This window comes from Emydura macquarii, unplaced genomic scaffold, assembly GCF_026122565.2.
Source record: "Emydura macquarii macquarii isolate MOO-44397 ecotype Brisbane River unplaced genomic scaffold, CSIRO-AGI_Emac_v2 contig_1437, whole genome shotgun sequence".
NCBI classification, from domain to species: Eukaryota; Metazoa; Chordata; order Testudines; family Chelidae; genus Emydura; species Emydura macquarii.
In genome coordinates, this window is record NW_027131574.1 from 231,954 (window position 1) to 243,513 (window position 11,560).

General features: G+C 46.0%; 1 protein-coding gene across 1 annotated transcript; it reads left to right on the top strand.

Moving 5' to 3' along the window:
* Positions 1-5,210: 5,210 nt before the first annotated feature.
* LOC137156313 (olfactory receptor 51G2-like) lies at positions 5,211-6,216 on the top strand. Its single transcript, XM_067553035.1, has one exon. It carries the CDS (start codon positions 5,281-5,283, stop codon positions 6,214-6,216), a length of 936 nt encoding a protein of 311 aa, XP_067409136.1. The 5' UTR covers positions 5,211-5,280.
* The last annotated feature ends 5,344 nt before the right edge of the window (positions 6,217-11,560 follow it).

Sequence of the window (11,560 nt, forward strand, 5' to 3'; positions counted from 1 at the left end):
TTTCAGCACTGAGGGCTGCTCACTCCTCCCCATTCTGTGCTGCCCAATGCAATATTCTGGGAGCTGACCTTGTCTGTGAAGACAGAGGCAAAAAGTATTTCATTTGAGTATGTCTCCTTCTTTTACATCATCTTGGTCCCTTTTCACGTCCCTTGCTAGCTGCAACTCCAATTGTGCATCAGCCTTTCTGATTTCACCCTAGCAGTATTTTTATACTCCTCCCTAGCCATCTGACCAAGTTTTCACTTCTTGTAAGCTTCCTTTCTGTGCTTATGTTCACAGAAGACTTCTTTGTTAATCCAAACTGTCTGCGTGCCATATTTGCTATTCTTTCGGCACATCAGGATGGTTTGTTCCTGTGTCCTCAATAAGGTTTCTTTAAAATAAAGCCAGCTCTCTCGGACTCCTTTCCCCCTCATATAAGCATCCAAGGGGATCCTGCCCATCAGCTCCCTGAGGGAGTTAAAGTCTGCTTTTCTGAAGTCCAGGGTCAATATTCTCCTCTTCTCCTTTCTTCCTTTTTTCAATTGCCCCATGGCAACTGAGTTTTCAGTGAAAAATGGAAAATGGTCAGTTTCCAATAAAAACCCACCCCCAAAATGGATGAAAAGGAAATATTTTACTGTGGGTCAAAATTTTTAGTAGGAGAAAATCCTCCCCAACAGGCTCTATTCCTGCAATCCAGGCTGTCAGTGCTGTGCACAAAGCTCAGAGGAGTCACAGGGCTCCCTCAAGGGTGGCCGAGTGGTACCGATGATACCAGTAATACTGTTACAGCTATAATCCTGCTGCACTACAGTAAAATGGACTAATAATTTCTCCCCAGCAGTCCCCTTTCCTGAATTACAAAGCTAGGGTGCAGGCTGGGAAGAAAGATTCCACACAGGTCCCTACATGGAAATTTCCCTAAGATTGTTCCAGTAGGGCAGGTCCCTTCTCTTCTCCCTGCGATATCATAGAATCCTAGAAGATTAGAGTTGAAGGGGACCTCAGGCAGTATCTAGTGAAACCAAACCCCAATTAAATCATCCCAGTCAGGGCTTTGTCAAACCAGGACTTAAAAACCTCTAAGGATGGAGATCCAACCATCTCCCTAGGTAACTCATCTAGTGCTCCACCACTCTCACAGGGACAAAAGTTTTTCGTAATATCAAACCTAGATCTCCCCCACTGCAACTTGAGACCATTGTTCCTAGTTCTGTCATCTACTACCACTGAGAACAGCCTAGCTCCATCCCCCCTGGAACTCCCCTTCAGGTAGTTAAAGGCTATTATCAAATCCCCCCTCACTCTTCTCTTCTGCAAACTGAATAATCCTCGTTCCCTCAGCCTCTCCTCATAAGTCATGCGCTCCAGCCCCCTAAAAAAATGTGTTTCCCTTCTCTGCAATGTTTTCAATTTGTCCACACGCTTTGTGTAATGGAGAGCTAAAAACTGGACAGAGTATTCCAAATGCAGCTCACCAGTCCTGGAGAGAGGCCTCGATCTGCTGGAATGCTCATACTAATGCAGCCCAATATGCCATTCAGCATAGGCCCTATTTGGTGTATCTCTGACAAACCTTGATTGCAGGAACAGAGCCTGCACTGCTCTATAGTGTTGTGGCATCACCGCACATCCTCTGTGATTGGACTCACTGCAGTTTGCCATTGGCCATGATGGGGTTAAAGCTGGCACACACTGAGCCAATCAGCTGAGGGTCCAGGTGGCCAAGTGGCCCCCAAGGAAATGAGAAAACACACTTCATAAGGACAGTTGCAGCCTGTCTGAGCAGACACTGCCTGCTACCTGTTCAAGCTCTCCGCTGACTCCTTCTCCGTTAGGGTGCAGATCTCTGCTGGCAGCTGCTCCCCTTCTCGCAGGCATTGGGTACGTTGGCAGCTTTCTCTATCTTTAAACCTTTAAAACACCAAGGGAAGGGTAAAGGCAGCCAGCTGTTGAGATGGGCAGATGTTCTGTGTAGCGACAGCTACCTCTGCTGGGCTGTGGGTGTGACTCAGTGACAGGGACTGGAGAGCAGGCAGCACTAGGTATCTGGGGAACTCTCCACTCCATGTGTCCGTGGTATATGGGGGATCATTCCAGGTACACAGAAAACCCAGATTCAGAGGGAGCTCAGAGTGTAAAAACCCCAATGCCCCGAGTCAGGATTTCTCAATGGTCCCATTTCCAGAGGTGCCGTGTGCTCTGGGCGAGAGAAGAGCCCACGGAATATCAGTGAGTAGTTCCCAAATCACCTCAGGTTTACTTGCTCCAGGAAATTTAATCTGCAAATCTATTTTCAAATTTTTTATTCTCTGGCTTGTTTGTGATTGCAGGAATTCAAAGCTGTCTTGCTTTGTGGTAACCGGTCAGATAAGGCACACGGAACAGTTCTGTTTCCTAACTGGATGAGGGCTCCAGCATTTCTGCCCTGTAGTAAACCCCTCACAGTAACTGGGCTGCCTGCATCTCTGCCCCCTCTCTGGTCTCCAAGTGCCAAATGTCAGCCTCGTCCCTTTCCCTATCCCGGGGTTGGAATCCCACCATTCTCCAACTCTCAGACTGGGATCTGGGCTACAGAACACTGTGGGTCACCTGGGCTTCCCCAGTAGGTCCAACTGGGTTCAGCACCAGGGCTTCTTCCATTTCTGAGTCCATGAGCTGTGGGAGAAGAAGGTCCAGCCAGCCTTCCTGAACCAAAGTAATCTTTAATCTGAACAGTAGGAATAAAGCATCACATGAGAGAATAAATAGGTTTTAAAACAACAGTCTGCATGTCTCTCTGAAGCCCTCCCATTCTGATGGGGACACAGGCAGGCTGAGCATTTTCTGACTTCCCCAGAGGTGTCTGTGTGTCTATCAGTCTGAGGAGCTTCTCAGCACCAGCTGCCCCACCTCTGGACAGACTCCCAGCACTGGCAGAACAAGCTATGTAACTTGGCTGGAGCCCGGAAATGGGGTCTTCACAGCGTGAAGCTCAGGGGTTGTCTCAACCTCCCTGAAGTGTTTAGTGAGAGATGGCCTTTCTTGAGCTATTGTTTCCCTTTCTGCTTGTTTTCCAGCAGCCTGCTATTAAACTAAGACTGGCCATACTGGTCATATCCTGATATTTAACCCAATATAACCATATGAACAGCCCAAGAATTGGGTTTCACATACACAGTCATAATTATGGCAGCTCAGCTCCATGTCTGTCACAATACCGTTCCAGGGTGGCATGTATTTTATAAATACAGTACAGAGACAGTCATTGAGAGAGTGAGCAATAGACGACTGTCATGTGTGAAATGAAGTTTGATTTCCATGAATACTCATGCATTTCACTTTGAAATCCACTTCCCGCAAACCCCTACTGTAGCTGAACAACAGGTGTTGGGGTTACTCTGTACTAGACCAGTGGTTTTCAACCTGTGGTCCATGGACCTCTGGGGATCTGCAGATTATGTGTTAGATTTCCAAAGGTATTCACATCTTCATTTGAAATTTTGTAGGGGTTTGGAAATGAAAAAAATGTTGTAAACCAGTGTACTAGAGAAATTTCGGCCATCGCTTGATACCAGGATGGTGTCTCCCAAATGATTCATTGTTAGATTTTTAGGTGACTAAGAAGCCCAATTAGTGCCCTACAAAAATCTGCAGGGCACTAGAGAGTGAGAGCCCAGGGAATGAATACTGTATAGGCTGATCCCAATTTCTGCACCACTCCGGATAAAGGCTGCAGATTGACAGCACAGAACCTGAGGAGAACCTGTCAGCTACTAACCCAGGGCAGAGGAGTTAACTCTTAACTCCTTAATACAGGAGTTAACTATTAGCTTGTTATTAGCAAAGTACCACCCAGAGCTTTGATTGTTGACATGTATTTGAATGAGGGCTGAGAGGCTGCAATCTTTTCACATTCTGAAGAAATCCAGATGACACAAGCTACATTTAAGGTCCCCCCTAACCCGAGAAATGGTCTCTGGAAGAAGGTCAGAGGGGAAAGAATGGGATTACATGTGTCTGCTAAAGTACACGTCTAACAATTGTTATGCCAAAACTTTTCATCGTAATATAATTATTACAAACCAAACTTTCATTCCGTGCATGTCTATGGAAAGCCAACAGCAGAGTTGTTGGAGTCTGTACAGGAAGGAGCAGGGGTAACTTTACTACTTAATGACTTTAGCTGTAGAAAGTATTTCAGAGGTATTCCAAATACGCTTTGTAATGGGTTTTTTCTATTAACGCTTTGTTCAGTGAGCTGTTGTATGATACTGTCTCCTGGTAACTGACCAGAAGCTGTTTCTAGCACTTACATGCAGAGTCATGCACACAATAACTCTGCAATACTTGTGTGAGACTTTCCAAAAAGTCATGAGCCAACAGAACCGCTGGTCTGTGTTTCAGGAAAGAGTAGAGAAGAGGTGCAGGAAAAGGGATTATAATAGCTCATCACCTGTTACACGAGTGTGGCTGAAGGAACCTGCACACTGCTGTATATGAGCGTAAAATTAGTGTTTTCACTAATCACCATTTGAGTCTCCAACCCCTCTACCACTGAGCTAAAGTAACTGTGTTAGCTTGTAACTTGCCAAATATCTACTGAATCCTTGCCTGGGGAAAACTCTTCAGTGTCTCTTGGAGAGATTCTTGGGGGTCAGAGTGTCTGACTGGGAGCGATTGGAAAGTGGAAATTAATCGAGCCCAGTTCTGATCGAATTTACACAGGTAAATCTGGAGTGATGCTGTTGCAGTCAATGTTCCTGAACTCAGAACCTGGCAAACTCACCGTAGTGAGGATTTTTTTTTTAAAAGTCTGAGAAGAGCTATGAACATTTAGGATTTGCACCATAAAATACGCCTAAATAGTGCATGTCAGGAGGAAACTTTCCCTGGGAGCAGGTTATATCTTAGCTATTTATTGCAGGGCTCCTTCTACCTTCCTTAAACCTCTTCTGCTAGCCACCGGATACTGGGCTATATATACTAGAGGTCTGATCCAGTCTGGCAGTACCAATCTTATTATAGGGGATGTACATTAGAACGGCCATACTGGGTCAGGCCAGTGGTCAATCTAGCCAAGTATCCTGTCATCCAACAGTGGCAAATACCAGGTGCTTCAGAGGGAATGAAAGGAACAGGTAATCATCAAGTGTAAATCCAAGTCTATGTTTTTGATGATCTTTCTTGACATATTGGAAGACTCTAGACTTGCACTAAGAGCAGAATGACATCTCTTTCAATATCATCAAGTCTCCTATTATTTTTCATTTCAGGAAATAACTTTCAAAACTCTTCGGATCTGCGCAGTGCATTATGTCAGCTGTCAATGATACCATATTCCAACCTGCAGTGTTCCTTCTCACCGGAATACCTGGGCTGGAAGACATCCATGTCTGGATTTCTATCCCCTTCTGTTTAATGTACATTACTTCCATATTAAGAAATTCACTCATTCTGTTCATTATAAAAACAGATTCCACCCTCCATGAGCCCATGTACATTTTCCTTTCCATGTTGGCCATCACAGACCTTGGCTTATCGATAACCACCATGCCAACAATACTGGGCATATTCTGGTTTAACTCTAGAGAGATCAACTTCGATGCCTGTTTTGCCCAGTTGTACTTCATCCACTCGCTTTCCTTCATTGAATCCGCCATGCTCTTGTTGATGGCCTTTGACCGCTTTGTTGCAATCTGTAACCCACTGAGATATGCTTCCATCTTAACACCATCCAGAATAGTCAAGATGGGACTAGTGTCTCTTGTAAGAGGGTTGGGCGTTGAAATCCCCATCCCCATTCTTCTGAAACAGCACCGATACTGTAAAGCCAACATCCTCACCCATTCCTACTGCCTGCACCAGGAGGTCATGAAAATGGCTTGTACAGATATCAGAGTGAACAGCGTCTATGGATTATTTCTATCACTCTCTATAATGGGTTTGGACTCGCTGTTCATCCTCCTATCTTATGTGATGATCCTCAAAACAGTGCTGAGCATCACGTCCCATGCAGAGCGCCTCAAGGCCCTGAACACCTGCATCTCCCACATCTGCGTTGTCCTGCTCTTCTACATGCCAATGATCGGACTGTCAGTGATACACAGATTTGGGAAGAACTCTTCTTTCTTTGTTCAGATTGTCATGGGCTATGTCTACATTATAATCCCGCCCCTGATGAACCCAATCGTGTACAGCGTGAAAAACAAACAAATTCGTGCGAGGATTATCAGTGTGTTCGTCAAATAAAAGGTTTGTTCATCACCCGGTTACAGGGCTGGTGACACGGGAGATGAAAAACAAGTGCCACCTATTGCATCCTTGACATTTCCATCCAAGAGGACATGAGCCTCAGATTTCATCTCTTTACAGAGAGGTTCAGACTCGATTGAGGCCTGGAGCAATGGGACAGGGGCTGTGCACAGCAGCTGCTAATGGAGGACAGCACAGTGGGGGAACGGGACCAAGACAGGCAGCAGCATTTACACAGTGTCTGTGTTTGTGTAGAGCCAGGGGATTGGTGGGATGTTATCACAGAATTGCTGTGAATACAGTCAGTACAGAGAAAGAACGTGGATGTTTTGTCTCATTGTCCATGACCTGTCTCTGTCCCGTCTCTGATTAAACACCCAGGGGCCATGAGAAAAGCTGCAGAGCTGTTTTGCTGTCACAGTCCTGGCCCTTTCTGAGCACTCTGGCTGCTGCGTGATCCATGAGTGTGGCACCAGCTGTGAGAGGGGCTATTCCAGGGGTACAGCCGCCCATCCTTCCTCTGCGCCCTCACCCAGGCGCCTGTGACTGAGTCGTGTCAGAGAGAGGATTAAAGAAGAAACCCCAAAGGAAGCCATTCAGGCAGCCCTATGCCCCGTGCATGGCTCTGCAGACAACAAACCTGCTGAGCTCCCACCCCCCCACTGTCCTGCCCCCAGGCAGAGCAGAGCTGCGTGTGTATGTGAGGGTCGCACACACAGGAGTCCTGGCAAGACACTCAGGCCCAGATTCCTTCTCCATCCCCTCCGGGATTTTCCCACGTTAATTAGGCATAGTTTAAATAAAATATGAAAAGTTAAAGCTCACTTTCTTATTATGGGGTTTGGATTTAGAATAGAATTTATTTTTATTTTTCAGTCATTGCCATGGCCGGGCGTGTGCCTGGGGATGTGAAGCGCACAAAGCAGGGCATGATCCCTGGGCACCTACAGGCTAAAATAGGCACTTGGATCTGGTATCTGATGGATTTAGCAGCAGCAAAGCCTTGTCCCAGCACAAGGGGTCTGCAGTGGGATGGGACCCAGCAGTTGGCTATACAGGAATTCTTCACCCAGGGGTTCATAACAAACCCTAGCACTTATATAGCAAATGTTACCATGAGATTAGTAAATTAAACAGTAATATGTGAGCACAGGACCAGTTGGGATTGACTCAAGAGATCTGAAGGAATGCAAATGTGAAATTGCAAAACTACTAACTGTGGAAAGTTACATATCATTTAAATCAGCTTCTGTACCAGATGACTGGGGTATAGCTAATGTGACAACAATTTTTAAAGAAGGCTCTAGAGGTGATCCCAGCAATTACAGGCCCCCTAAGCCAATTTTCAGGACCAGGAAAATTGGTTGAAACTATAGTAAAGAACAGACTTATCAGACACCATCCATAAACAGGATTTGTTGGGTAAGAGTGAACTTGTTTTTGTAAGGGAAATCATGTCTCACCAATCTATGAGAATTCAACAAGCATGTGCACAAGAATGATCCAGTGGATATAGTGTATTTAGATTTTCAGAAAGCCTTGACAAGGTCCCTCACCAAAGGCTATTTGGGTGGGTGAGGTTCTGTGGAGTGAGTGGGTGAGGTTCTGTGGGCTGTAGTGTGGAGGATGTCAGACTAGATGATCAAATCATCCCTTTTGATCTTAGATTTATGAGTCTGTGAGTCAGCAAACTAAGCTGTCAGGGAATAAAGAAAAGCATGCCTCACCAATCTACTAGCATTCATAACGGCGTCAACAACACGTGGACAAGGGCAATCCAGTGGCTATAGTATATTTTGATTTTCAGAAAACCTTGACAAGGTCCCTCACCAAAGACTTTAAGGAAACTAATTTGTCATGGTATAAGAAGGAAGATCCTCTCCTGGATCAGTAAGTGCTTAAACGATAGGAATCAAAGGCTAGTAATTGAGGCCAGTTTTCAGAATGGAGAGATATAAATAGTGGTGTTGCGCAGGGGTCTGTACCAGGACCAACACTGTTCAAAATATTCATAAATAATCTGGAAAAAGGGATAAACAGTGAGGTAGCAAAGTTTGCAGCTGATACAAAATTATTCAAGATAGTTAAGTTGAAAGCAAACTGTGAAGAGTTACAAAGGGATCTCACAAAACTGGGTGACTGGGCAACAAAATGGCAAATGCAATTCAATGTTGATAAATGCAAAGCAATGCACATTGGAAAACAGAATCCAAACTATACATATCATAGAATCATAGAATATTAGAATTGGAAGGGACCTCAGGAGGTCATCTAGTCCAACCCCCTGCTCAAAGCAGAACTAACAGCAGCTAATTCATCACAACAAGGGTTTTGTCAAGCCTCTGCTTAAAAACCTCTAAAGATGGAGATTCCACCACCTCCCTAGGTAACCCATTCCAGTGCTTCACCACCGTCCTAATGAAAAACTTTTTCCTAATGTCCAACCTAGACCTCCCCCACTGCACCTTGAGACCGTTGCTCCTTGTTCTGCCATCTGCCACCACTGAGAACAGCCTAGCTCCATCCTCCCTGGAACCCTCTTTCAGGTAGTTAAAGACTGCTATCAAATCCCCACTCATTCTTCTCTTCTGCAGACTAAACAAGCCTAGTTCCCTCAGCCTCTCCTCATAAGCCCCCGAATCATTTTTGTTGCCCTCCGCTGGACTCTTTCCAGTTTGTCCACATCCTTTTTGTAGTGGGTGGTCCAGAACTGGATACAATACTCCAAATGCGGCCTCACCAGTGTCGAATAGAGGGGAATAATCACTTCCTGCGATCTGCTGGCAATGCTCCTACTAATGCAGCCCAATATGCTATTAGCCTTCTTGGCAACCAGGGCACACTGTTGACTCATATCTAGCTTCTTATCCTTTTCTGTGGAACTGCTGCCTAGCTCGTCGGTCATCAGTCTGTAGCAGTGCATGGGATTCTTCCATCCTAAGTGCAGGACTCTGCACTTGTCCTTGTTGAACCTCATCAGATTTCTTTTGGACCAATCCTCCAGTTTGTTTAGGTCCTTCTGTAACCTATCCCTACTTTCCAGGGTATCTACCATTCCCCCTAGCTTAGTGTCATCTGCAAAATTGCTGAGGGTGCAATCTACCCCATCCTCCAGATCATTAATGAAGATGTTGAAAAAAAACAGCCCCGGACCAACCCCTGGGGCACTCTGCTGGTGACCAGCTTCCAGCTAGACATGGAGCCATTGATCACTACTCGTTGAGCCTTATGCTCTAGCCAGTTCTCCATCCATTTTATAGTCCATTCATCCAACCCATACTTCTTTAACTTGCTGATAAGAATACTGTGAGGGACCACATCAAAAGCTTTGTTAAAGTCAAGGTATATCACATCCACTGCTTTCCCTACATCCACAGAGCCAGTCACCTCTTCATAGAAAGCAATCAGGTTGGTCAGGCATGACTTTCCCTTGGTGAATCCATGTTGACTGTTCCTGATCACCTTCCTCTCTTTCAAGTGCCTTAAAATGGATTCCTTGAGGACCTGCTCCATGATTTTTCCAGGGATCGAGGTGAGGCTGACTGGTCTGTTGTTCCCTTGATTCTCTTTCCTCCCTTTCTTGAAGATGGGCACTATATTTGCTTTTTTCCAGTCATCAGGGACCTCCCCCAGTTGCCATGAGCTTTCAAAGATAATAGCCAATGACTCTGAAATCACATCAGCAAACTACCTCAGCACCCTCAGGTGCATTGCATCTGGCCCCATGGACTTGTGTATGTCCAATCTTTCTAAATAGTCTTGGACCTGTTCCTTCAGCACTGCAGGATGTTCACCTCCTTCCCATTCTGTGCTGCCCAGTGCAGTAGTCTGGGAGCTGACCTTGTCTGTGAAGACAGAGGCAAAAAAGGCATTGAGTACTTCAGCTTTCCCACATCCTCTGTAAATAGGTTGTCTCCCCCCTTCTGTAAGGGGCCCACACGTTCCCTAATCTGCCTCTTGTTTGTAACATACCTTTAGAAACCCTTCTTGTTCCCCTTCACGTCCCTTGCTAGGTGCAACTCCAATTGTGCTTTGGCCTTCCTGATTTCATTCTTGCATGTTCGAGCAGTATTTTTATACTCCTCCCTAGTCATCTGACCAAGCTTCCACTTCTTGTAAGGTGGATTGCAACCTCAGGAAGTTTACAAAAGATATTAAGTTGGGGGTAGTGGTAGATATGAGGGAGGATAGGTATAGGATTCAGAGTGACCTTGACAAATAGGAGGATTGGGCCAGCAGATCGAGATAAATGATTATTCCCCTCTGTTGGGCACTGGTGAGGCCACATTGAGAGTATTGAGTCCTGTTTGGCACCTCCCTGTGCATGAAGGATGTGGACAAATTGGAGCGAGTCCACCGGAGAGGAACAAATGTGATTGGGGGCTGGAGCACATGACTTATGAGGAGAGGCTGAGGTCAGGTCTAAATTAGCGACTTAGGGCTGGTTCACACTTACCGCACAATTCGGCGGCAGTCGACAGGAGTTACACAAACTACGCAGAGTAGTTCGCATAACTGACGTCAACTGCTCTGCTTCCCTTCTGCGTGCTGGTCTCACTGTAGATTTACTGACTCTGAACTGATTCCCAACCAAGCGGTAACAGTTGGGGGTTGCAAGCTTCCAGGGAGCGATGGCAACTCTCTTCTCCACCATCATATCTTGTCTCAAGCGAGTGATCATGGGCTTCAGAGATGGGGCCAGCTCTGAGCACAGTTCCAGGAAAGTTGCCTTTTGCATACGAAAGTTTTGCAGCCACTGATCATCATACAACAGCTGCATAACGATGCGGTCCCACCAGTCTGTGCTTGTTTCCCTGCACCAGAACCTGCGCTCCACAGACTGCAGATGACTGGTTACAGCCTGCAACAACCGGGAGTTGTTCTGCTCGATTTCTTCTAGCAGGGCAGCCTTGATGGCATCGGTGTTGTCTCTGCTTCGGCTTCTTGCTCTATTTCTAAAATAATAGATGATAAGCCACAATGTATTTGTCACGCTTACAATTATAGTGCAGAGTTGAGCTGGCTCCATGTCTCTGCAGCAACGGTGATCGCGGGGAGTAAAAAAAAGTGCAAAAACACTTTTCCTGTTTGTCGGCGGGGGGGGGGAGGGGGAAGGGTGCGGGAAGCAGCGTTGCATCCTGGGATGAAGACACTCGGCCCAACAGCCACTGTGTCTAGTTGCACTCTGGGATAGCTGCCCAAAGTGCACTGCTTTCTAATTCGAATTAAGGCTGTTCAGTGTGAACGCAATTGACCAGCGCAAACACCATAGTGTGTACGCTCTGCTGCAATTTCTAAAAATCGCCTGCTTAAAGTCGAACTAAAAACGTCGATTTCCCGT

Excerpts from the sequence above, each read along its gene's own strand:
- LOC137156313 (XM_067553035.1), top strand. The coding sequence starts at position 5,281 with ATGTCAGCTGTCAATGATACCATATTCCAACCTGCAGTGTTCCTTCTC.